Consider the following 26,764-nt stretch of genomic DNA (forward strand, 5'->3'; position numbering starts at 1 on the left):
CCACCCCCCACCAAGGTGCTCATTCTGATTAAAACTACAGTTTTCTTTCCCACTAGTCCAAATTCCTGAAGATAGTCTTCTAAGTCACAGACTATTGTCCCCAGGAGGATCCTCTCCCCCCAGGCTATGAACACCCACCCTTCACTCTGACATCCACTATTGCACCTGCCCGGCTGTGCAAGGAGAGGGGGAGGGGGAAGACCCCTCAGTCTTTCCCTCCCTCATCCCTATCCCACCCATTGGGCCCTAAGTCATAAGCTTGAAGGAATGACCTGAGCCAACCATTCAGTTGGATTTCTGCCCACTTTTTAACCCTCTACCCGGCCCTCCTGAGAAGTATGTTTGCAAGGGGTAACCCCGCCCCGCCCAAGCCTTAGAAGACAAAGAGAGCCCTCTTTCCCCAGCACCATTACCCAAAAGACTGGAGGTGAGGGCAGAGAAGAGCAGAGGGCAGGGCAGAGCCTCGGCCTTTGGGCTTTTACTAGGGTGAGCTTCTGTGGAGAGAGGAAAGGGCGAGGCATGCAATGGGAATTTGGTGCCAGGCCTAGGAGCACAGCCCCCAAAGGCACGGAACCACCCTGCAGCCCATCTCTCTTCCACACACTGCATCCCTGGAGCCCCAGGCCCATGGCCAAGCTAGTCCAGGGCCCCCACCCTGAGTTTTCATCACACCCCCCCAACCTAGGCCCCTGGGAAATAGGGGTATGGCAGGCTGGGCTAAAGTAGGGGGGGGATGAAGAGGAAAGGGGGAGAGGGTTCTGTGGAGGGAAGAAAGAACAGCCAAGGGCCTTGGTATGTTGCTAATGGAAAACAGGGATCCTGGAGAGAGCTCCCCCTCTTACAATGGCAAAGGGGCTGCCATGGCTGGTCAGGTTGCTCTGTCCCTACCCAATTTTCCAAGGCTGTCCTGTGACCATGGCAAAGGGGAGCCCAGGGAGTCCAGCCAGGGGAGGAAGGGGAGCCCTGGGGCTCAGGCAGCTGTCCAGCCCCCTGAGATCAAAGGCAATGATGGTTTTACAGGCTGAAGGGTTAGAGTCATGGCAGGGGCGTTTTGTTTGTTTGTTTGTTTTGGGGGGGGGATGGAAGTAGGACACAGAACCCTCCCCTCCAAGCTGGGGACAGTGGGCAGCCCAGGATCAGCCCTTCCCCCACCCCTGAGCAAACCTTCCCTTACTGCCTAACCAGGTTAGAGGCACACTGCCCTTCACCTCTCACCTTCCAGTTGGCTCCCCCAGCCCTCCAGGCCAGGGAACCCTTCAAGTGACACCAATCTGGAAGCAGGGGTGGGGGGACAACCTCAGCTGCCTCCACTCACCACCCCCCCTTCCAGGGCACAGCGCAACAGTTCCAAAAAAATAGAGATTTGTATTAAAAAAAATTAAATAAAAGCCCAGCTCTGCTGATAGGCCAGTGTCCCTCCCCTCCCCCCTCCCCTTTCCCCTCCCTTTCCAGCTCCACCCTCATCTCCCATGACCCCAGGAGTATTTACAACATGGAACAATAGGGCCAGGGTGAGGAGGGGCACTGTGGCTGGGGAGGGGGGGGGGGCAACAGGCAGGCCCCCCACCCCCAGGGGGTCCCTAGACCAAAGACAACAACAACAAGAAAAGTTGCAAATCAGGCAGAAATGGGAACATCATTCCAAGGTCCAAGGTCCATATGTACAGATGCTGCAAGACCAGCAGGGATGGGAGTGGGGGGTGGGGCTGGGACGAGAGAATGGGGCAGGCAGGCAGCCTCAGGGCTGCATGAGTGAGGGAGCCCTCCCACCTTTTCCATTGCCCACCCCCCCCACCCAACCCCACCTTTGGTAACTAAAGCCCTTTGAGGCTCCCCCACTTCCCAGACCCTACCCCCCAAAAGTGCCCCCCCTTGTGGAAATCTCCAGAGAGAGGTACCCCCACCCTGATATCAGAGCTCTGAGGGTAATGCCCTGACCTTCCCCCACCCCTGCAGCCACCAAGGAGATCATGGATTAGTTAAGGGTGGATGGCCCTTGGCCTCCCTTCCCTCCCCCCTGGAAGGATGGGGCAGTCCCCTGGAAGTTTGGGGGAGGGAATTTAGTCATTGGAAGGAGACCCACCCAGGACTTGAGCTCTGCAGTGGCTTCTGCTCCCCAAGGTGGGCAGGCTGGGGGAGCTGGACACAGGAGAGGTGCTGAACATGGAGGATCCAAGGCCTGGTCCCCATGTGAGGAAATATGTCTCCCAGAGTGGGAGACTGGACTTGTATGGGGATGACTGGAGTCTACTTCCAGGGACCAGGGAGGGAAGAGAGATGACATGTAGGAAGTTAAGGACCCTGGGATTGGCTCACCCAAGGGACCAACTGGTGGGGACAGGGATACCTAGGTACCCCCTTGGCAGGTGAGCTGGGGCTGGAGGTGGGTCGGGGCTCACTTGGGGCTCACAGGTAGATTTCGCGCTTGGCCGTCTGGGTAGAGGGTGTGGCCGCCGGCGGGAAGTCCGAGGTCTGGGTGAGAGGGATCTCCTCCAAGGTAGAGTCCTTGCAGGAATCATGGCTACTGTTGGAGAAGGCACTGTACGAGGGCAGCAGGCGGACGGGGGCCATTTTGGTGTTGCGTTCTTCCGGGGGGCTAGGGCTGCCGGCGCCTGCGGGCTCCTGCCCGCCTCGGTCCTGGTAAGGCACGAAGGTGGAGAGTTTGAGGGCGCTGCTCTTGGACCGACGGCTTGGGGAGGACTGGCCGGGCATCCAGCATGTGTCCGAGTGGCCAAACTCGCTGCACTCCCGTGTGCATGTGCCCGTCATGGCTACATCGGGCAAGGGCCGAAGGTCTGAGGGAGAGAACAGAATTCTGTTAGGAGGAAGGGGACATACACACACCACCCACACCCAATACATACTCTCTCTTCTCTTACCCATACTTAGGACTCACTTAGACATGTATACACTTACGCACAAAGAGCCAGGCTCTCCTCCTTAATCCCACCCTCTACAGTGAGTGTACCTATTCATAACGTTGGGTTGGGGATGCAATTCAGTCATTTTAAGGCAGGCACGAGAGCACACGCACGCACGCGCGCACGCACGCGCGCACACACACACACACACACACACACACACACACACTCCCTTCCACCACCACCCCTGCCCTAGCTCCCCACCCCAAAAACCCTAGGGAACAGGAGTTGGCCGCCTGACATCACCAGTAGCCAATGTGGTTGCTGGGCAGCAGGTCTCCACGGAAATGGCTGGCACTGGGCAAGAACTTCCTGAAGCAGCTGCCCCCTGTCTGCCCTCACCTGGGGATGGCAGCAGGCAGTGAACCCCACCCCAACTCCCTTATGGGTCGACCTCAGGGACATAGCTGGAGAGGTGGCCGATGCCCAGGAAAGGAGCTCCTCTGGCACCACCCTACTCTGTCTTGGCCTCCTGCCCAGAGAGGTGCCTTCTGAACAGTGCTCATTATTCACTTCTTGAAGTGCCGGGGCCCTGAAGCACAGGGTGGGGGGTGGGGGGGGAGAGAGAAGATCAAGGTTCTCAATGTGATGCTGGTCCCAAGGGTTGGAAGGGGCTGGTGTTAGGGAAGAATAGAGCCTGACCCTGAGGGGCTGGGGTAAGCAGTGTGGACCCCAGAGCTGCCCCCACATACCTGGTGGCTCTGCCTCACGGCCTGCTCTGGCCAGTTGACTCTGCTTGGGCACAAAAAGGATGAGATGGCTCATGAGAACTCTGTGTGTGTGTGTGTGTGTGTGTGTGTGTGTGTGTTGGGAGGGACAGGGAAGAATTCGAGATGGGGCAGGTGGAGAGTGCTCAAAGCAGTGATCCAAGGGGCTGATGAGTGGGAGAAATAAAACTTTGTATGGGGTAAGAACTGGTTTGAAAGGTAAACACCCAGGGGGCAGCTAAGTGGTATAGTAGATAAAGCACCAGCCCTGGATTCAGGAGGACCTGAGTTCAAATCTGGCCTCAGACACTTGATACTTACTAACTGTGTGACCCTGGGCAAGTCACTTAACCCTCATTGGTCCCCCCAAAAGAAAAGATAAACACTCAAGATAGTGGTGGTCAAGAGGGCCAAGATTGGCTCCAAACTGGATAACCTCTTAAATTCCATATGCTGAGTCCCTTATAACACACAGCCATTCTACAGTCATGCTGATATTGAACGCGAATACCCTGACACAGACACCCCAACACCTTCTCCCCCATGTCCTTTCCCCTCACTGGCTCTTCCACACACCTCTGCTAGTGCTGCTTCGAGCTGCTTCCTGACTTTACTCCTCTAGCCGAAGACATCACAACCTTTGTCCCAGAGCCAACCCATTTCCTTCCTTGTCTGCTTCATTTACACCACCTTCTCCCTCTCCCAAGAGAACTGATCTAGGTGCTCACTGTCTTTGACCTTTCCACCCAGGCAACAGAGCCACATGGTCATGCTGAGGCCCTCTCATTGCGTGAGGGGCCCTTTACAATTCTTGGGGTCCCTTAGCCTTTGAATGTTCTCCCCATTCTGAGCCTTCTTGCCATCTCCAGTTTCCTTGATTTCCTCAAGTCCCCTCATTATTCTGATCGTTAGTGAAACCCCTTTACAATTCTTGGGGTAGTCTCTCTAACATCAGGGCACCTTCATTATTGCTAGGGTCCCCTTGGTCATCCTCAAGGTCTCCTCCCTCTCATCACGTCTCCTCATCACTCCTAGGATCCCTTCAGTATTTCATGGCATACTCAAAAAACACCGAGCTTATAGTCAGAAGACTTTGGGCACACTGCTTCATTACTCTGGGTTTATTTTGTCTCATCTGTAAAATGGGAAAGTTGGACTAGATGACCTCTATTTCTAAGGGTCCTTTACAGCTCTGAATCTACACCTGGGTTCTTTGCCATTCTAAAGTACCTTCACCAAACTCAACCTCCTCAGGTTTCTACATCAGTCTCGCTATGAGGCAACTTTTTTCCCTTTTACACTAGTTATTTATTATTGATTTAGAACATTCTTTTGTTTTTCAATTTGGAGTTCCAAATTCTCTCCTTGCCTTACCCATTAAGAAGGCAAGCAATATGATATCAATTCTATATGTGAAGTCACACAAAACATATTTTATTAGGAAGCTTCTAATGGGGAACTTCACTCTTCTCAAAATAGCCACCATAGAAAGTCCTGACTACCCCGACACACACACACAAGCAAAATGGCAAAGAAAAGCCCTCAGATCATCAGTATTAGGAAATTCTTCTCCATCCACCTCACCCCTTTTTTAGGAACACACAGACACACATTTATACACACACACTTCTCTAAGTGTCCTCACCATTCTCAGGATGCTCCATCTCTCCTATGCTGCCATCAGGGGTGGTACGTTCATAGTGGTCCTCAGGCAGTGCCAGGGGCCCAAGCCGTGGGCCAGAGGATGACTTGCTGGATGGTGTCTCCGACTCCTCTAGCCCACTGTCATAATAACTATGTTGTGATGGGTCCTGCAGCTCCTGGGCCTGGCTAGTCGCCGAAAAGGTGACCCGGCGGTGAGGTAACTGTGGAAAGAGTTAGGGTTATAGTTGGTCTTGCCCAAAACCCTTCCAGGGCCCCACAGTGGCCATGTTCCCTCACCCTTTGCCCAGCCTTCTTAGATGCCAGCAAAGCCCCCTTCCCCAAAGTTTAGGCCCCAGCAAAGCCACCAATCCCAGCAAAGTCCCCACTACCTTTCCCTTCTCATGTTCTTCTACATTCTGATCGTGTCATCCCATGTCTGTTGTCTGGAAGCTCACCTAAGGGTAACACCCCCCACTGAGCCTCTTATACCCTCTCCCTCTCATCCTTTTTTACTACCCCTCTAACCTAGATCTTAGAAAGGAAAGGAAGTGGGGAAGAGAAAGTGATAGGAAGGAAGGAAGGAGAAGCTGATAATCTAATATGAGTAAGGAATAGGACCCAGACATCCTGGTTCCTAGTGCAGTGGTTGACTTTCTATACCCAATGGCAATATAGCAATTCCTGTGGCATAGAGATGTTAGAAAGCATCACACTCCCCACTGGAACTCTGCCCACCATTAAGAAAATGGCTCCAAAAGTTCAAGGAATCCCTATAGCAATGGGGAATGGGCTGGAATCCCAGCAGGAATGGTGCACCCCAGGTACTGAGCTGGGGGAATGAAGGCCTGAGAAGAAGCAGAGATCAGGGATGGGGCTGGGGGCAAAGGTTTGACAGTATTGGGAGTTGTTCACAGCCACAAAGTCCTATGGGTTAATGATTAACCAAGAAGCCTAAGGGAGTTTGGTACCTGGCATTTGGTACCACCAATAAGCCATCCAAGCACTCTCCTGGGACTGCCACAAACTCTGCAACCAACTAGGAATGAGAAGCTGAAGAGGCATTAGGGAAAAATCAAGAGTCGGGGAAGGCCACAGAGACAGGGGTCTTGAGGAGCCAGGATGCTAAGAAGTCTTCACCCTCATTTTCCCCTTTCATAGCTTTGAGTCATTCCCTCACTGTCATCACCCAACAGAAACACCCTGAGCCAGAGAAAGCAAGATAGACAAGGTAGAAGAAGGGAAGGTAGCATAGAAATAGACTCTAATCCTTTCTCCCTCCCATCTCTGTCTTCCCCAAAATCCCAGTTCTCATCCAAGGAAACTGAAATGTAACTATCAGTGGAGCTTAAAAATAAAGTAGTGAATTTGAGGTGGTTTACTTGATAGGAAACAGGGGACAGAAAGACAGGAAGTCCAACCCAAAATTACTCCATTATTAGGAATGCAATACCCACCCAAGGTTCCCTAGGTATATAGGTCTTGATATCGGGGAAAGTAATGAGTCATGGATTCTGGCCCTTTCAGGCTGAAGGCTATAGAAGACAGAGCTGGGTATTGAGAGAGGACTGGAATCAGAAAGCTGGTAGGGGGTTAAGGATCTAAATGTAGGAATTCTCTAAGGTGCAGGTATATACCTTCTCATTCTATGGTCTGCACTGTCCCTCTTTGAGAGTCGTTTGTTCTTATAGCTTCAACTATCTCTTCCATTTAGGTGACTACCAAATCAACATCAATATTCCTGAGCCTCAGTTTCATATCTCCAATCACCTATGAAACATCACCTACATCATCATGTAGGTCAATAGGGAATTTGGCTATGGAGTCAAAGGACTTGGGTTCAAATCTAACCCTCTTTTAGGTACAGTGTGTGTCACCTGGGGTAAATTACTTTCCTTCTGGACCTAAGTTCTTTCATCTGCAAAATGAGAAGGCTAAGCTAAGGCCCCTTTCAAGCTCTAAATTCTACAGTCATAATGTAGATGAACCACCATGACTTCATACTCTATAACCAAAACATTTCTGCCCCTCAAACCAGCTTTTTCTTAAGTCCCTGTTCATCAATTACCAATATTCTCAGTCACGCAGGGTCCTTCACCCTTCGTTTCCAGTCACGTAGTACTATTCATTTTTTCCTTGTAAATTCCCTTGAATCCATTCCATCCTTCCTCACAACCTCTACTGCAAGCCCATGTCTTTGCCACCTTGGTCCTAGATCATTACAATCGCCTCTTCCTGTTTCCAACCCATTTAACATAAAGCAAGAAGATTAATCTTCCTAAAACATAGTTCTGATGTCACTTCCGCCCCCCCTTTTTTTGGTGAGGCATTTGGGGTCACTTCCCCTTTTAAAAAACCATTCATGCCTCTTCATGTCCTGCAGCTAGCTTCAATTCTAATCATATCCCATCATTCAAGGCCTTCTGGCACGGCCCCAACCCAGCTCTGGAGCTTGTCTCCCACCCCTCTCCTGTGCCAACTCTCTGCTGCAGCCAGGTTGGACATATTTAGCCTCCTCCTAATACATCATACATGTTCCCACTCCCCACCCCATCCCTTTTATTCATCCTATTCCCCTTGCTGAGAATGGCCTACCCAGGCCCTCCTACATATTGAAATCCTAGCCTTCCTTAAAGGATCAGCTCAAGCCTCAGCCCCTCAGGGAAGTCTTTCATATTCTCCCCAGCCCTTGGTAACTCCTTTCAATTCCAGTAGCAATCATTAGCTGTACTACTCATGTGGCACTTACCCAGACATCTTCTGAGATTTGTCTCCTCAACTAGACTACAGATTGCCTAAGCTCATCTTAATACATCCCCCGCCCCCACAACCTAGAAAAATAGGATAGGGCCTTTTTTTGCACACAGTAGGCATAAAATAATTGTATTTTTGATGACGATGATGGGTACTGAGCATTGGGATGAGGCTGGATGTTTCAGAGAATATTAGTAAACATGGATTTAGGTTTTAGGGTAGGGAATGGAGGAAAACAAGATGATAACATGAATTAAAGCTATCTGAAGAGCAGCTCAGGACAGGGAGAAAGACTAGGGAGGGACAGAAGGGGATGGAAGAAAAGGGGAAAAAATGAAGTGGGAAGAGGGAGAAGAAGAGTAATGAAGGAAGAAGAGAGAGAAGGAAAGGGAAAAGAAGTGGAGAACAGGGGAGAGGGCCAGGAGAAGCTGTGGGATTCCCTCCAGGTTTTATACTAAGTAGAATGGAAATAAGACCTTCTAACAGAGCTAAAATGCCCTTCTACCTCACCCATCCCCAAACCTGGAGAATGGGTCTGAATGTTTTGAGGATACAGGAGAATCAGTAGTTTGTGGGCAGAATTCAAAGGCTGGAACTGCTGGTCTATGGCTCCTGGGAGTGACTCTAGCCTCCCCATCACCATGGAGATGTGGCCTTCTCTCACCTTGTAGTCTCCCCTGGGACCTAGGGCCCCTCACCGAGGCCTTGAGTAAAACACCCCCCCCTGCCTCCCCCACACACATCTTGAGCAAGTAAAGGCATACCCAGGGGGCAAGAAGTGAGAGATGGAGAGAGAGTGAGCGTGAGCAGTGCTGGGAAGCTAAGAGTAAAGAGCGGTAAGGAATAAGGAAAAAGGCTGCAGGGAGGAGGCAGAGCTGGGAGAACACCTTGCCGCCCACCCAAGGGCAGAGTCCCACCACACACTGGTGAACAAGGCTGAAGCCTCTGGGAGCAATCCCCATGTACAATTTTGGTGGCCATTTCTATCCCATCTCCTCCATTATTTTTCCCTCATCCCCAGCCTCCTTGCAGCCCCAGTGGTGGTGGGGAACAAAAGGTAATAGGAATGCTTTCTGGGGTGGGTGATGGGATAAGGTAAGGGGAAGAAGCAGGATCATCAGGGGACATAAGGAAAAGCAGCCAAGCTAGCAGGGCATTTCTCCAAGGGTCTTCTGCCCACCTTGGAGTCCAGGAGGCTCCCAAGCATTAAACCGACCAACCTCAAAGCCCTCACCTGGGGCTGCTGGACTGGGAACTTCATCTGGGACCTGGATCTTCTTAGATTGAGGTGGGATGCGGGTTGGGAGGGGGGGGGGAGGATCAGACCAGGAAGTATAAGGGATCAAACGATTCAAGACCTTGGTTAGGACTCTATGAGGAGAGCTAGGCCTGGAAGTTGGAATCTCAGGGGCACAGTCCCCCCCTTTGAGGTGAGGGTTAGGGAGGGCCCTATTCCACAGAGGACTTAGATGAACTCAGACAAGTTAGGGGACACTATTGGGAGGCAGGGTGAAGTGGGCATCATTCCTTGGCAGGGAGGACCTTAGTCTCCGAGCCTACAGGAGACTAAGGGGGCCCAAGGGGGACGGAGATACAATAACCAACCCTGGTGGTGGGCCTAGGTAGGGAAGACAAAGAGGCTAGGGTGGCATGATAAGGGAAGGGGGGAATGGGAAATGATGGGATATGGGATGGGAAGGAAGGGAGGAAACAAGGGGCTGCTTCCAGTCTCTCTCACTCCTTCTCTCAGTTCCAGGTGAAAATAAGAAACAAAAACTCCAAAAATAGAGAACTTTATTTTCAGTGATGGATATAGGAATGCTGGGGCCCAGCCCCTGAGAAGCCCCTGGGCTGCTTGGACATGGCCCTGGGAAGAGGAACAGGTTAACATATAGCACAAATACAAGGCACAAATGGAGCTAGTAGGTGGTGTGTGAAGTAAAATCCACTGTAACATAGCCCTCCCCGCTCCCCCCAACTCAGAACCTAAACGAAGCCTGGTCTGGTCACCCACCCTCCTGTGACTCTGGACTCAGAGATCCTGAATTGTAAAAGCTTTGTGCCAGCCCTCATGCACATCCCCTCTCCCTGCCCACCCCACCCCACCCCCTCACACTCCCTATATTTGGGGTAGCGCCATCTCTCGTGGGCAGGAACAGCTAAGACCAGGCAGAGCCTCTTCCCTGTAGTGGAGGTGGAGGCAGACACATGGGTCAGGAACAAAATACTTTTTGCTTGCCCCTACCCCATCCTTAGGAAACCACTGGCCTTGCTTGATTCAGAAACCTCACTATTTGGGTGTCCATGAAAAAGACCCACAACTATGTCAAGCAGGAAGCCTCAAGGCTGCCACCAACTCCCTGTCGCAAAATGATGCGAGTACAGACTCCAGTGTCAATCCCTTCCCTCCCATCCATAGTCATCCCCCCCCCAATAATATCAGGGATACATATATATGTGTGTGTGTGTGCATGTGTGCGTGCTGGGAGGTGACTGCTGATACATTAGAGTAGTCCACTCTCACTCCCACACTTCAGTCCAAATGGCCCCTCGGTAGGGGTGGGGAGGGGGCTGGGGGGTGCTAAGCCTCAGCGAATGGCCTACCTGCTTGCTGGGGTATTTGGGGGGGTTGGTGCGATAGCTGTAGTCCGAGTACTGCTCCGAGCCCGTGGACGTGGTGTCCCCGGTGCCCACGAATGTGTTGGCAGGAGGCAGATCTTGTACCACCTGGTGCTTCTTGGAGGCTGAGGGAGACTGTGGCTGTAGCTGAATGGATGGCAGTGGTGAGTTGGAACGGTAGTGACGTCCCAAATCCGGGCTACCTGGTGGGTAGTTGAGGGGCAGGTGGATGCGGGGACTATCACCAGGGGCATCACTCATAAGGTTGAATTTGAGGGATTTTTGCAGTCCTGTATCATCCTCATCCTCCACGGGCTTCACGGGCTTCGGCGACTTGCTCTTTCTGCCCTTGCTTTTGGGACCTTTGGTGCCTTTGCCACCGGGCTTGGGAGCATACAGATCCTTGGTCTCCTTCTTGCCAGCTTGATAGCCACTCTTGGCCTCTCGCTGGCGGCAGTAACGCACAAGGACGGCCAAGGCGATGAGCAAGGCCACGGCTACTACACCAGCCACCACACCAAACAGGATGTTGCCACGCTGCTTAGAGCGCTCATACTCTGGGTCACCAGCTATGTCAATGTCCAGTGGTGTGTCCAGGCTATGGCCAAGCAGGTTCTCCAACAAGGTGCGGTTGGCTAGGGTATCATTGACATAGAGGTGGACAAGTGCAGTGCCATAGCGAGGGGGCTTCCCACGGTCACTGACCTTCACCACCAATCGGTGGAGCCCATGATGACGCCGTTCAATTTCCTTCTCCAGAGTGATGGCGCCAGACTGTTGCCCAATCTGGAACAGCCCGTAGGGGTTGCCTCCCGCAATGATGTAGGCCAGCTCAGCATTGACACCTGAGTCAATGTCCTCGGCCGTGACCTGGCTAACTGTCTCACCAGGCCGGGTCTGAGGAGTCAGCAGCCTGTGGGAGGTATTGGAGGGGGCGGTCACAAAGGGTGCATTGTCATTTTCATCTAGCACATTGATGGTGACTCCAACATAGGCTGAGCGGGGTGGGACACCCCCATCCACAGCCTTTAGCTGGAAAGTATATGTGCTTTGCTGCTCTCTATCAAAGCTCAGACTGGAGAGGATGGTACCAGTGCCATTCTGGATGACAAAGTCACCATTGTCTTGCTCGACTGTGAGCTGCACACGGGCATTTTCACCCTTGTCCCCATCAATAACAGTCACCATGCCTACAGGACTGAGGGCTGGCATGTTCTCCATCACAGAGAAGTTATAGCCACTCAACATGAACTTTGGGTCATTGTCATTACAGTCCAGCACGTTGATGAGGACTGTGGCCGTGCCCTGAAGGCTGGGGTTACCCTGGTCCGCCGCCACCACCTTTAGCTCATAGCTATCCCTTTGTTCTCGATCGAGTGACGTCTTCACCCAGATCTCACCAGACTCAGGGGAGATAGTGAAGAGGCCCTTGGCAGCTGGCTCAGGCTCCAAGGAATAGATCAGTTGGGCATTGGAGCCAGAGTCAGCATCGCTGGCACTGACCTCCGTGACTAGGTCTCCAGGCTTATTATTCTCAGGGAAGGCAACCTCAGTGAGGCTCTGAGTAAAAACAGGGGCATTGTCATTCACGTCAATCACCTGCACCTTTAGGGAGTTGGTGCTGGAAAGTGGGGGGTTGCCAGAGTCCACAGCCACAATCTGGATGGTATAATCCTTGACCTTTTCATAGTCAAGCGGCGTGGTGGTCTGAAGAAAGTACTTCTTCTTGCTGTCACTTCCAGTCTCACTGGCCTGGCGAAGCTGGAACGGGACATCACCCGCCACCACACACATGACTACTGCATTCTCTCCCTCATCACGATCTGACACCTGCACCAGGGCCACTGCCGTCTCCTCTGCCACATCTTCCGATATGTTAGCCATGCCATCCTGGTGAGTGACCAGCCCGATGCCCCGAATCTCAATGGAGGGTGCATTGTCATTCATGTCCTTCACTGTCACCACCACTTGAGCACGGGCACTTTTGGGGTTAGCCCCTCGATCCTTGGCCAATACAAAGAAGCGAAGGACACTCACATCCTCACGGTCTATGGGACCCTGAACTGTGATCAACCCTGTGGCTCGGTCCAGCCGAAGTAGCCGCCGCACAACCTCAGGAGCCTGGTGGAACGTATAGTCTATCTCCGCATTCACGCCCTGGTCAGAATCATTGGCCTTCACCTGTTGGGGTGGGGAACAGCAGAGTGAGAAAACACAGATGAAGAAGATGTAGGACCTGGGAAACACTGCCTCCCTCCCCAGTATGGGGATGGAGGCCAGGAATTGAGGAGGGAGAAGAGGAGATGTATGGTGGTTTAAGTAACAATGTAGGGAAATGGAAAGCTGAACCCTAAATTAGCATCTTAGTCTCAGCTCTGTCAAAACCCAGCAACGTAACTAGGCAAAGCATTGGGCCTTTTTGAGCCTCAGTTTCCCCACAGGTGAAATAGGGCAGTACTACCTACACCTGCCAAATTCACTGGGCTCTTGTGAGGACTAAATGTGAAATGATATGCGAAAGTATTTAAAAAACCAAAATGTGGAAGACAAATGTAAGAGGTCTTATTATTAGGGGATTCCCCGCCTCCCATGCCCATGTTGGACAGAGAAAGGGGACCTGAAAAGCTGGACTGGGGGTGGGGGGGGAGGTTGGGAGTGCTCGCTGTGTGTATATACATGTGCAGTCCCCCGAGCAAGGGGTTTCTTTCTAAAGTAATCAGGTGGGGATGTGGGTCAGAGGGAAGCAGTCAGTGCCAGAGGCCCAGCCAATACCGCTCTGTCAAACCGGGGGAACCGGTTGTGGCAGCTGCCAATGAGCACAACAACGTGAGGAAGCCGGGCCTCGGCCTGGGCCGCCACTGGGGGCTCCCTCAGTCAGGAGGGAGGAGGGGCTGGCAGAGGGCCATGAAGCCGGCTGGCAGCTCCTGCCCAACAGGCTAGGCTCCCAACACCAAACAATGGGCTGTCTGTCCTTGCATGGTGGGCACGCCCTCCCACGCCAACACCGACGCGAACCAGGCCCCACTCAACCCAAACATGGGTGGCATCAGAGCACTAGGCGGGCATGATGGCCACAGAGCTGGGCACCACCCAACCAGGGGCTAAGGCAGAGGAAGAACAAGAGTAGATGCAAGAAGAACTATTGGGTGGGTTCAGGCCTGGCAGGGTTATAGGCCCAGGTAGCATTCTCTGGGACCAAACGGCCTTTCCCAAGGAGCTGGCTACCCCTGGATATTTCCTTCTCGGGTTCTTTTTCCAGATGCAGGTGTCTAGAGGGTTGGCCAAGAAGACTTTTTGTTTCCCTCACCCCAAAATAGCACCAAACCTTGAAAAAGCCCAGGAATGTTCTCATTCTCTCTAGTTCCCCATTCCTTCCCTTTCCCTCTGCGAGCCACTTCCTTTCTTATGACTGTATATCTCTAAGCTAACTCTGTTTTTCACTATCTATCTATCCCTGGCATCTGTCTCTCAGTTTCTTATCTGGCTTTCTAGATCTTTGCCTTTACACTGACTCCATCTGTGCATCTTTCTCGGTTTCTGTCTAGCTCTAAAATGTCCCCATTACTGTTTCTCTGTATTTCTTTTTTTTTCCCCCAGATTTGGAGGCCAAGGGGCTTGGTCCAGACTTTTTGTTGTTCTAATCTCAGCATCCCTCAAAATTCTGAAGTTCTAGAAAGTTCTCATTCTTCTACTTCCTCTTCCTTTCCTTTCTCTTCTGCAAATCACTTCCTATCATATGGCTGTACATCTCTGTCTAACTCTGCTTTTAACTGTCTATCTCTGACAATCTCAGTTTCTATCTGGCTTTCTCACAGTCATTGTCTTACCCTGTCTCTATCTGTGTATCTTTCTTGGTTTCTGTCTGTCTCTATAATTCTCCCATCCCTGTTTCTCTGCAGCATACCTATCCTTGTTTCTTCCTTTCTGCCTTCTTGGTCTCTATTTTTGTCTTTTTCTCATTTCTGTTTCTTTACCATACCATACCTGACACCCTCTTCCTGTTTCTTTCCCATAGTTTCTGTCTCCTCCCTATCTCTCAAGTGCTATCTCTGTCTCTCTTCAGTTTCTGTCTGTGTCTTCCATTGTTATTTATCTCCCATTTCTGACTCTGTCCCTCTCTTTCATTCCTATTCCTCTCTCCGAGTCTCTTTGTAAGGTTCCAGACCACCCTAGGATCCTACAATTCTAGTGGGGGTAACTTCCTTCTACTTCAGATCTCAAGAGGAGATTTATCTTAGGGAAGATAACGGTGTCCAGGGAAGAATGACCACAGGGCTGAATTCTTCCCTGGCACCCTGACTTCAAAGGTACAGCTCATGGGGAATTAGAGAGGAGCAAAGGCTGGCATGAGGCCAGAGTCCAAGATGACAGCAGGAGATACACCTACCTGTCTGGAAAGGTGGCTCCTTTGGTCCCAGACAATGGCCCCAAAAGCCCAATTGGCCCCTGGGGCTGTTCCCAGGGTTTTGCTAAGGGGAGCCTTTAGTCACTGGGCTAGCATATCCCTCTCTGAGCATATCTCAAGTGTCTAGACTCCCAAACTGTGGGCTTCTAACCTGGGAAAGACTATTTGGGGAAATCACCCAGGAGGACAGAGTAGAATGAGGGGTCAGGAACCAGAGGCAACCATATGCATTAAAGTAGCCTCACCCAACAAGATCCATCAGAATGTGTGTATGGAAATCTCACCTGACTTGTGGTCTCACCTGGATGACAGAGTGCCCCACAGGGCTGTTCTCAGACAGTTCTGCCTCATATGAGGGCTGTTCAAACTTGGGTGCGTTGTCATTGGTATCCAGGACAGTGACCCGGAGCAGGGCACTGCTGGCCCGGGGTGGGCTTCCTCCATCTTGTACCTTGATAGTCAAGTCGTAAGAGTCCCAGCGCTCTCGGTCCAGGTGGCCCATCACAATAAGCTGTGGCTGCTTCTCATCTTGATCCTCAGCTACCTGAAGCCCAAAGAGTTCCTGGGCCTCAGGTCCTGCCTGCAGCTCATAGGAGGCAACACCATTGGGACCTGCATCTCGGTCAGAGGCCAAAGGGATGGGAAAGAGGGAGCCCACATTAGTGTTTTCTGGAATCATCAGTGTGATGACTGGGGAGGCAAAGTTGGGCGTGTTGTCATTAATGTCCTGTACTTCAATCTGGCCCTCCAGCAGTCGGGGGCTGCCATTCTGAACCAGGTCTGTGATCGACACCTCAAATTCCAAGATGCAGGGCTCCCCGGGCAGCTGGTTCTGGCATTCACGAAGTCCCTCGCGGTCAATGGAGGTCTCTGTAGTGAAGATGTCACCCGTCTTGCCATCTACTCGGAGGTATGGGGCGCCCACTTCCAGCTTATACAGGTGTCCCACATCAGGGAAGCCGTAGTCGGCAGCCAGGCTGCCAATGAGTGTGTTGGGTGGCTGTTCCTCCTGCACCTTGTAAATCACCCTTGTGGCTGCTCCTGGGGAGGGTGCGAGCAGCAGGGCCAGCAGCATAGGGGGTAGTAACAGCCTCCACCAGGAGCCGCGGCTAGACCTTGGGGGCCCCATCCTGGCAGGCAGCGGGGTCGGGAGGGCTAGGAAAGAGGAAAGATACAAGGGTAGACTGTCAGCTGCAAACAAAGCCTTTCCTTGGAGAACCAAGACCCCACACCCTGGGCCTGGCCCAGTCTTAGGCAAGAAGGCCCAGCTTAAAAGCCAGACTCCAGGGGCAGCTAGGTGGCGCAGTGGACAGAGCACCGGCCCTGGAGTCAGGAGTACCTGAGTTCAAATCCAGCCTCAGACACTTAACACTTACTAGCTGTGTGACCCTGGGCAAGTCACTTAACCCCAATTGCCTCACTTAAAAAAAAAAAAAAAAAGCCAGACTCCAACTTGCAGGTGGCTTGGTGGCAGAAGGAGAAGGCAGCTGGAAATCCAGGTAAAAGGCCCTAGAACAGAACGGCAAAGCAGCTCCCACGGGAGAAACACCCTGAGCCAACTGACAGGAGCTCCCCGGTTCAGCTGCCTTTCTCCCCTCTCTCTGACTCTGTACCTCCCTCTCATTGGCACCTCCACTTAGTTACTCACTGTAATTACCCAGATACTGAGATAGAGAAGAAAGACAGTGCCTGGAGCCTCTGTCCAAAAGGCCCCCCATTCTGGTGTCTGGACCCACCAAACACTACTTCTGATGCTGGGGCCCTGAAGGGGAAGCATTTTCATTCATAGCATTCTGTCGGGAAGTTCTTAAAGCTTAGAGACTTTGGGAGAGGGGGGTATCTTAGCTCCCCCCTGTAGTTCTTAACCTAGGGTCTGTAAATTTGTTGTTTTTGAAAATATATTTTGATTATTGCATTTCAACATAATTGGTTTCCTTTGTAACCTTTGTATTTTATTTCCTGAATTTAAACCTATTATTCTGAGAAGGGTCCTTAAGCTTCACCAGACACAAATAAGGTTAAGAACCCCTGGTCTATACCCTTTACTATACCATCCACATTGGCCTCTCATCCAGTAAATGAATATGAATTTAGCAAAAATGCGAGTGACTTCTGGAGTAAAGGGGACCAGTAACCTAGTGATGGGAAGTGGAAACCATACATGCCAAGCTTGTGACTGGTTAGAACAGGGGTCTCTGAACAGAGCAGAGGCCAAAATTGGGGTCAGAGCTAGGAGTGATAGGGAGCTGCCCTAGCCTGTCCTTGGTTCCCTGGCAAGAATCCTGACTAAGGACCCAAGCAGGTTGAACTAGGAGAGGAGCTGCCAGCCCTTCACATACACACACACACACACACACATACACACACACACACACACCCCTCCCTGCCTCTCTGCCCTCACCATTACCCCATCTACACCCAGTCCTTCCCAGATCCCTCCTGGAAGACAGCAGGTCCTCTCTATCAGCTTCAATATCTGTCCCCTCCTTATTCTACTTCACAAGTTACCCTTCAAGTTACCCATACTTAGGCTTGTTAGTTTCTGTTTCACACAATGTGACAATTTCCTTTTCATGTGAATCCTACCCAACTCCTAAAACTAGTGGGGAGGAAAGAAGGAAGGAAGGAAGTATAGGAAAAGAAAAGGAAAAGGAAGGAAGGAGAAAGGAATGAAGGAAGGAAGGAAGAGAAAAAGACAGACTGAGGTCCAAGGACCGAACTCAATCCCAAAACAAGCTACTCAGCCTGATATCCAAGACCTTCATCAAATCCACTCTTCTCCCAGTCTTCCATTCTCCCATCTCTTGAATCTCCAGTAGGGCCAACTCCAATACACCAATGTGTTTGCAGTCTGACTACTCCCCCTCCCTCACTTAGGCAAAAAGAGGCACCAGATTAATCTACTTCATTAAAGGTCAAACTCCTTGCCGTGACAATTAGGGTCCACCCCCAATCTACAGGAGGAGTGTGAACCTTAAACCACTTCATTCAACTCTTGGGGCCTCAGTCTCTTTCTATGTAAAATGAGACTGGGCTACATAATTTCTAAGGTCTCTTTTAGTTATAAATTCTATGGTCCCATGATTTCCAATCATATCTATTCCTATTTCCTAGGATGGTGTTTTCCAAGCTTTTGTGTGTATCATGGACCACTTTGGCAGTCTGGTATGATCTATGGGCTCCTTACAATAATGTTTTTTTTAAATGCATAAAATAAAACCACATTGGATTACAAAGGAAACTGATTATAGCGGAAGTTACCAAAAAATTTTTTGCAAAATTTCACAGGCCCCAGGTTGAGTTCCTATCCTAGGAGAACCCTCACATGCAGTCAAATTAGCATATTAACCACGTCCCCAACACTCTTATCTTCCAGCTTTCCTCAACACCTTATACAGGTTAACTACCTTCTTGCTCCTCCCCATATAGAAAAATCTAGCAGTTCTTTAAGACCTACTTCAAGAAATCCTTCCTCCAAGAAGCTTCCCCCACTATTCCAGCCCACACTAATCTCCTCCTTCCTCTGAACTCATAGCACTTATTTGTACCACCTATTAAGCAATGAATCAACTAACAGCTCTCCCATTATTATTTGTGTTATTATTACTTAGCCTTTCATGAGTCATTGTTATCTCCCTACCTGGACAGTAAATTCCAGGGACTATATCCTCTACCTCTCTTGTATTCTATATAAAACCTTGATCTTAATTAGTTTGAGAACAAAGGAACACACCTCCATTATTGACACCACAACACATACCCTAGGACCCAAGATTCCCAACTCTTAGGATTAGACAAGGGGAAGGGAATCAGGAAACACCTGGTTTAAGGCTATCTGTCCCCATTTTGATCACTGCCTAAACAACTAGGGAATAGCATAAGGCATGCATCTGAGTGAGAATATGTATATATATCATCTAGTATTATATCCATGAACTGAGGAAACAGCATAAGACATACAGGTGAGGTCCCCTGTTTAAGAAGTAGGAGAAACAGTTCTAAGAATTTAATACTGATCAGAAACAGCAACCTCCATGGACCCCACCTTCCCCCGTATCTCCCCAGGTCCCAAACAAATTTGTTTTAAGGTCAGAAATCTCCTTATCCCTCTGGGCCTGCTGCAGTCAGTTAGGTTCTACAACCTAAGGTTCCCGGGACGAGAGGCACTGGTAGGTCAGGCTCTAAGACCCTACAAGCTGGCCCAGGTTGTCCCAGTATTTTATGAGAGAATCAGAGCAACAAGGGCAGCAGACAGAGGAATTCTAAGAAAAGGGGTTGAGGTCAATGAGGCCACAGGAGGCAAAACTTAAGATTGAAAAATAAAGGGGTTGGGGCAGCTGTAGGTGGCACAGTGGATAGAGCACCAGCCCTGAATTCAGGAGCACCTGAGTTCAAATCCGGCCTCAGACATTTGACACTTACTAGCTGTGTGACCCTGAGCAAGTCACTTAACCCCAATTGCCTCACCCCCCCCAAAAAAAAGAAAGAAAAAGAAAAAGAAAGGGGTGAGGGGCAGCTAGGTGGCACAGTGGATAAAGCACCAGCCTAGATTCAGGGGGACCTGAGTTCAAATCTGGCCTCAGACACTTGACACTTACTAGCTGTGTGACCCTGGGCAAGTCACTTAACCCTCACTGTCCCACAACAAATTAATTAATTAATTAACTAAAAATATAGGGGGTGAAACATTAAGGGAAGGAGAGCCTGGCGACCAAGAAAGACAACTTTGCAAAGTGGCGAGGACATGGATTGGGAGAGCTGATCCTTAGTGGAGAACTTAAAAGCAGTGAGCCTCTATGCTCTCCTCAGCTTCCCTGCAACCGGGGAGGAGAGTCCTAGAAAAGGGAATGATGCTGATATATGGGAGGATTAAGAGAGAAAAGGAAACTTAACTCAACTGCTGGACATGAATACACACAGGCCCACAGGCCTAGAGACTGGCTTCATTAGCATGGGTGGAGCTATAAAACAAGTGGCTGGTTAGCTCCCTGCCCCCACTCCTATTCTGGACTTTGTCCTAGGAAGATATTGGAAGTTATCTACCCCGGTCAGAAGCTTTTTAAGCTGTTAGGAAATTTTCTTCCCTCTCCTCCCTCATTCTCCACCCAGGTTCAAAGCAAGAGCTCTGTCCCTCCCATTCAGCCAAGAGATTCAACCTTGGAAATAGAAGTCTGGACATAGTAAGGTAATAGAGGAGGAGGAAGAGTGGGGCCAGATTATTGAAAGGACATGCCTTAATCACTCTAAAACCTGAAGCCCCAGGTGGGGAAGGGAGAAAAAAGGAAAATCTGATCACTCCTGGGGCTGGGGAGAAAAGGACAAGGAATTTCAATGGGAAATAGGGGCTGCCTTCAGGCCTCCAGCCCACCTCACTCCCACCAAGTCAGAGGGAAGAAACTGATTTAAAAAACAAAAAAGAAAAGAAAAAGAATCAAAGGGGAGGGGGAGGAGAGAGAACCTTTTCTTTGAAGAGCTTTAGTCTATTTGAGCATAGTGAAAATACACCAAAGCAATTGAAGACAAATTACAGAACAAGTTATCAACAAGTACAAAATGATAAAGTACAAATTGAAAGCAGAAGGGCAAAGAGGAAACAAAAAAAAGCGAGTGATCATGAAGTAAGGGTGACCAAATCACTGGGTGATTTTTGTGAAGGAAAAGTTGTGAGACCAGTCCTTACTTATTTTCCTCCTGCCCTTAGTCCCTTAGATTTAATTCTTACAGATCCCCTGCTCCAGGTACTGGATCTGCCCCACATTTCAGGGGTCCCAGGAGACAGGAACCATTGTCCATAAACCAGACTCACATTGGCCCCTTTACTGCAGGCCCCTCCCCCCCCAGGGTGATCTTTTCTTTTTCTATGTCCTTTAGGGCTGACTCTAACTTGTATTTCCCATAAGGCTGATCTTCCTACCTCTGGACACACGCCCAAGTCCCAATCTCAATCCCAGGGTACTCGGTACACAATGGTTTGGGCTTCTGTTTTAGAGCCCACAAAACAACACCCCACCCATCACCTCCTTATACCCCAGGCTCTATTCCTTCCACAATCCTCCAGTGCTAGCCTAGCCCCCCTTTTCCTGGAAGCTTTCTATTCCAGTGCTCACTGAAACGGACTTCTCTTCACAACATGCCTCTCTGTGGTGGGCAGGTATCTTAGTATTTGAAATTGTCCTTTATGCTGAATGGACAAATCAGACCTTTCCACAACATACATCTGGCATTCCCCCAGTCACTGGACCAGGGGGACTCTGTACAACTGTCATATGTCCCACCCATCAGTGATGGTCTTGCCTTCCTCTTTCACAACAAAGGGTTTTCAAACTCAGGGGAGATGGGTTCTAAAGAAGGTGGGGGGCCTAAGGGAGGGGAAAGGAAAGGAATGGGGGAACAGGGGACAAGGGTAGAACTTCTGATGTGGCAGGGGTTGTCTGGAATCCATGTGACTGGGGAGATGTCTCCTCCAGAGAGCTTTAGAAAACTATAAACAATAAGAGGGGATCATGGCTTAGCTGGGGCAGCCAAGCCTCCAAAATTTTCTGACTAATTTATAATCAGGATTCCAATGCAACTTCTCCCCACTCCCATGTGAACACTACCTTCCTGGTCCCCCCCCCCCCCCAATCCCCTGCCCCAACCAGGAGTGCAGTTTTTAACCTAGCATTTCATCTAAGCAGACAGAGGAAACTCAAAAACTAAGGAATGTAGAGGTGGTGTGATTGGATAGGGATGGGTCAGGAATCACAAAAGTAGTTTAGGAGGTGCATGGGGTGGGGGGATCATTCATTGGTAAAGGAGAGTAGAAGGAGGAAAGGAGAAGGTACTGGCCGGAAGTGGGGGAGGGGACGAATTTGCCCCAGGCCTCAATTCCCCTCCCATCCTAGGTTTAGCCCAGCCCCATTCTAGGGCAGTCCCCAACCTTCACCTTCTCACTGGGGGAGGGGTAAAGCCCTCAGTGATATGCAAAAGGGAAAAGCCTGCCCAGTCTCCTATTTCAATGGGGAATAGGGTGAAAATGGAGGTCAAGCAAAGGAGAACCTAGGAAAACAAGAAAGAACTAAGCCAGGAGAGGAAAGTGTGTCCCATGTATTACCCAGTATGACTCTGCATGTCCCTCTGTGAGCTCAGATGTGAATCCTTCAAAATGATGGTCACATGTAGATGCATTACTGATCCTTTGAGCTCTGGAGTCTTTTCTGCTCAGCTGGGCAGGGCTTTTACATGCCACCACTGGCTTTTTAAAGCCCAGTTCATAAATCCAGGTGTGCCTTGGTGACACAGGTGTGTTTGGGCTAATGTAGTGACACAACTGCATGTGGGAGTCAGCACTTTACCCATTCCCTGGCAGAGAAGGGGTAACATAGCCACTTGGGGCTACCTTCCAGGACAAGATGCCAGGCACTAAAGGCCACTCTTAAGGTTTGTCCCAAACGTGGCCCAATGAGTATGGCGTGGGTGTAGGGACTCAGTTGAGTCTTTAGAGAAAGGGGCAAATGTTCCCATGATAGCTTTGCCTCCTTAAGCTAGTATTATCAATCTACTCCTTCATGGTTCTACTCCTGATCCAGGTAACTTTCAAACCAAATATCTCTTCTAGGCCACGGTTCCCCTTTGTGTGTGACAGTTTCCCCCCATTAAATGAATGTAAGCTCCCGGAGGGCAAGGATTGCCTTCATTTTTGTATTTGTACCCCCAGCTTGGAGCACAGTGCTTATCACATAGCATGCAGTCAAATACTTTCTGGTTTATTCATTTATTCTATCTCCCTCTGTACCATAATCAGAATTACTGACTGATGAGCCCAAACTGTAGGCAGAGAGGAACCAAGCTATTGACTCTTAGAGGAAGAGGAAATCAGAAACAGAGGTTGGGGATCCCGGCGCATGGAGAAAAGCCCTGGATGCCGAGAAGAAACAACAGTCTTAATCTTGAGCAGAGAGCCGAGGAATAGCAGCAGCAAAAGCTCTGGCAAGCCTGACATTTATAACAATGTCGTGATTCAAGCAGGAGAGACTACAGGGTAAATCAGAGGAACAGGGTCCCCGAGGGGCTGGCCAAAGTAGCCCTCCCCCATCTGAAATGTCACCTGGGAAAAAAGGAGGCTGTGTGCGAAAGACAGTGTCTTGTGGTGTATGCTGATAGGTAGGTGTAAGTGAACACTGTGTTAGTGTGTGTGCCTGTAGGGTGTGTGAGAGAGAAGCACTGTATGTTAGAGTGTATGTGAGATGGAGTGCTGGGGTGTGTGTTCACCCTCATGTGTCTTCATGTGTTTCTGAAGATGTTTTTATGCTGGTGCCTTTGCATCAGACTGTGTGATGTATATGAGGTCTATATATCTCACAAGGGGGGCGGGGGGAGGAAGGACTAAGAAGCGCCCCAGGGAACAGGAGGGACAACAAGTGTTATTGAGGGGGGAGGGCTAGAGAGGTGGTGTTTGTGGAGGGGGAGTTTCGCTCGGTGGATCTCTCCTCAGAAAGCCACCTCCCTCCCACCACCCAAACGCCGGCAGTGCGCGTACCCCGCAAAAAAAATCATGCGTTTACCGCATCCCAACCCCCTAGCCTCTCTCCTCCATCCCTGGCCCCCAAGCTCTTAACCACCCTTCCCCCTGACGCAGATTCTAGGCTCTGCATCCATTCCCTTGCCCACTCCTAGAGCCGGGACTCCAGGCGGGAACTGGTCCAGGCAGCCGGGCCAGAGGGAAGGATGCAAAGCAGATTCGCCCCCACCCACCCTTTAACACACACACACACACACACACACACACACACACACACACACACACACACACACACACACACACCCCAAGACGGTGGGAGACTAGGGGAACGGAGGAGGGTGGGTAGCAAGGGTGCTCTCAGGAAGCCCCTTCCCCCGCCCACCAGTGCCCCCCGCTCCGGGCACCTCCCTTCCTGAGGGCCTTAACCGGGTAGGAGCGCCCCCGCCACTAAATCTCATTCCCGGTCCCTGGGGGAAGGGGGGGGCACCCGCCTCAGGGGACCTGAACATCTTGGTTGGACAGGGGCAGCGACAGAAACAGGGACACGATCCCCCAGCTCAGACTCACTCCGTACCCCCACCCATCCTCTCCCCGCTCCATCCTTCACCCACTCCCCTCCCCCACCGGGCAACGCCGGCCATAGCCGCTCCGGTCCGGTCTCCGCTCGGTCCCCGCAGCCTGCGCCGCGGGGACTCGAGCTATGCCGCTCCTTACCCGCCTTGAGGCAGCGCCGGCTCCCGGCTCCGCTGTCCATGAGCCAGCTCCAGGCGGGGCTCGGGCTCCGGCTCCGGCTCAGGCGGACTGGGCTCGGGCTCCAGGCGCACCAGCCCGGGGCTGCTCCGTGTCCGCGCCGAGCTTCGGCTCCTGGAGTGTGTGAGGCGGCAACGGCGGCGGCGGAACGAACGGAGCGGAGCTCGCAGCCCGGCCCGCCCCCTCCCTCCCTCCCTCCCTCCTTTCCTCCCTCCTTTTCTCATTCCCTCCCTCCCTCCTGGCCTGCCCGCCTCACTCCTCCCCCCTACCCCCTCCCGCACGAGGGGGGGTGGAGTTCCAGGACCAGCTCTGCGACCAAAAGGGACCCCAAACACCCCTCAAATCCCGACACTCGCAGCCCCAAATGCTCCAGCCAATTCCCACCTTCACTCTGAGACTCCGGATCCCCGGAGAACTAGATTCCTGGACTCCGGACGAACTGGGTCCCAGACCTACTGCCCCCTGGATTCTATCCATTGCCACCACTTTCTCCCCCCCTCCCCGCCCAGGCCCCGTGACTCTCACCGGGGTCCAGCACCTGTCACCCCAAGGGAAATCGAAATGAAAATGAAGGAGGAAGTGTGCTACCAATGTATAGCGCCATTTCCCTTGGGACCCTTCTTGGTTTTCTAACCAATGATTTCTACCCCCAGACCCCGGAGCTCCCTCCTATGGGTGCCATCAGGTTTTCGATGACATAGGAATGTCCTCCACCAACCTCTACCCCCCTATAACCTCCAATCCCCCAAAGACGCAGTGGTCAGAGTTAGTGGCCGCCCTGGACCGTGGGGGTGGGGCAATAACTGAGGGGTAAAATGAGGAGGGAACGGTACAGCCCTAGAGGATCCTCTAAGGGTTGTGGGTGGAAGATTAGGCTGCAGTGGGGAGACTGAGATAACAGAAATCGGATGTGCTTTCACCACCCCTACCCCGACCCCTACTTCCCCAGGGGTATTCCAGTGTCCCTCAGTATCTGCCCCTAGGGGCAGCAGAACTGGAGCCACTCGGACAGTTAGACTCGAGCTTCCAGGGACAGACAGCACACGCGGCCATGCAGTGTCACATAGCATGGCACACACATCACAGTGTCACACGCGTAGTGCCTCACGCACACAGAGCCACACAATCCTGGTGTCACACATACACCGTGTCACACGCAGTGTCTCACATACACGCAGGGTTTCTCACGCTCCTACTCTCCCGATTTTGGCTCTCTGGCTCCATCTAAAGGCTTCTGAGCCACACAGACACCCGACGCACACCTCTAGAGGTATCTAGAAGGATGGGACCGAAACACACAGAAATAAAGCAAAGAGATTCATTTAGGAAGAGGGAGAGGGCCGCTCTGCTACCCCATTCTTTCTTTTACTGCGCATTACTTTGCATCCCTCAGGGTAGGTTAAAAGGAAGAGAGGGCAGGGCAAAGGAACCTTCGAAGATCTTGTTGCACTGCCTGCCCTCCACAAATGATACCCGATACAAAGATGGGGTTTCCATTTCAGGGGTTTGCCAACCCTCACCCCACCAGGTAAGAGTGCTGAAGGATGACAGATCCCAACACAAGCTTAGGAGAGAGGGCAGGGGGAGACAGCAATAGAATTGATCACTTTAATCACTTCTGCTTCCTCCACAACGTTCTATTCCCATTCTCCTCGTCTCTCTGTCCCTTCATTCCTCTTTGGCTTTCTTTCCTCATCCCTTTATCCCTTCATTACTGTTCCACATCCTTTATCCCTGTCTCCCTGTCCCTTTGTCTATCCCTAACTGACTATCCTTGTCCCTTTATTTCTACCTCCTTGCTATATTCAGGTCCTTTGACTCCAAATTAGGTGCCTATCACACGACCCTTATGTCTTTCATCTCTGTGCTCTACTCTTTTCTCTGTGTCCCTCATTCCACTACTTCACTATTCTTTCTGGCTGTTCACTTCTGTTCCCTTAACCCTTTATCTGTTTCCTTGCCCTTATCTCTGTCATTTCCTCTTTTTATCCAGTCTCTTTGCTCCTCCAATTCCCATTCTTCCATCTCTTCAGACCTATCTCCCACTGTCTCACTAGCACTGTTACTATGTCCTATCTTCCTCTCCTTTTCCTTCTGTCCTTCCTCTACCTTGAAGCTGGGTTTTCATCGAAGCTGAATTGTTGGGATGAGTGATGCCTGATTGAAAAGATGGGAGCTGCACAAAGAAATCCTTTCTGGGCAGCCCCTCTAGACCAGGTTTCCTCTGGACCCCTAAATGAGCAGTCCTCATCCCCTAAGAAGCTAGAATTGATTCTTGAGGGGAAATATTGTTAGATTTATCTCTTTACTTTAAGTAGCAGGGAGGATCAGGCCCAACCCACTGCCATCATCTTGGCTACTTCCAGACCTCTCTTTCTCTCTTCTCTCCCCTTCTAATGAGATTTGGGCTAGCGAAAGCAATATTAGGGAAGAAGAGAATGAAGTTGGGAAATAATCTAGCAAGCAG

At 51.0% G+C, this 26,764-nt stretch overlaps 1 protein-coding gene across 2 annotated transcripts; it reads right to left on the reverse strand.

Annotated features, from left to right (window-relative positions):
- Positions 1 to 1,870: 1,870 nt before the first annotated feature.
- Positions 1,871 to 24,773, reverse strand: PCDH1 (protocadherin 1). 2 transcript variants are annotated; one of them, XM_043982737.1, is made up of 5 exons: positions 24,682 to 24,773; positions 15,349 to 16,202; positions 10,628 to 12,823; positions 5,274 to 5,493; positions 1,871 to 2,795 (listed from the first exon to the last, which is right to left on the reverse strand). In XM_043982737.1, the coding sequence occupies exons 2-5, from the start codon at positions 16,174 to 16,176 to the stop codon at positions 2,407 to 2,409; spliced, it is 3,633 nt and encodes a 1,210-aa protein (XP_043838672.1). In that variant the 5' UTR covers positions 16,177 to 16,202; positions 24,682 to 24,773; the 3' UTR covers positions 1,871 to 2,406. The 2 variants fall into 2 exon arrangements, with proteins under 2 accessions (XP_043838672.1, XP_043838673.1); XM_043982738.1 differs by lacking the exon at positions 24,682 to 24,773 and adding an exon at positions 24,262 to 24,461.
- Between the last annotated feature and the right edge of the window lie 1,991 nt (positions 24,774 to 26,764).

The sequence above is a fragment of the Dromiciops gliroides genome, chromosome 2, assembly GCF_019393635.1.
Source record: "Dromiciops gliroides isolate mDroGli1 chromosome 2, mDroGli1.pri, whole genome shotgun sequence".
Lineage (NCBI taxonomy): Eukaryota > Metazoa > Chordata > Mammalia > Microbiotheria > Microbiotheriidae > Dromiciops > Dromiciops gliroides.

Bases quoted from the DNA above. Each gene is read 5' to 3' on its own strand.
- PCDH1 (XM_043982738.1), bottom strand. From the start codon at position 24,301: ATGGACAGCGGAGCCGGGAGCCGGCGCTGCCTCAAGGCGG. The intron at 12,824-15,348 runs GTGAGACCACAA...CCACCCCAACAG, and splicing joins TGGGGCACTCTGTCATCCAG to GTGAAGGCCAATGATTCTGA. The intron at 2,796-5,273 runs GTGAGGACACTT...TCTCTCCCTCAG, and splicing joins GATGGAGCATCCTGAGAATG to ACCTTCGGCCCTTGCCCGAT.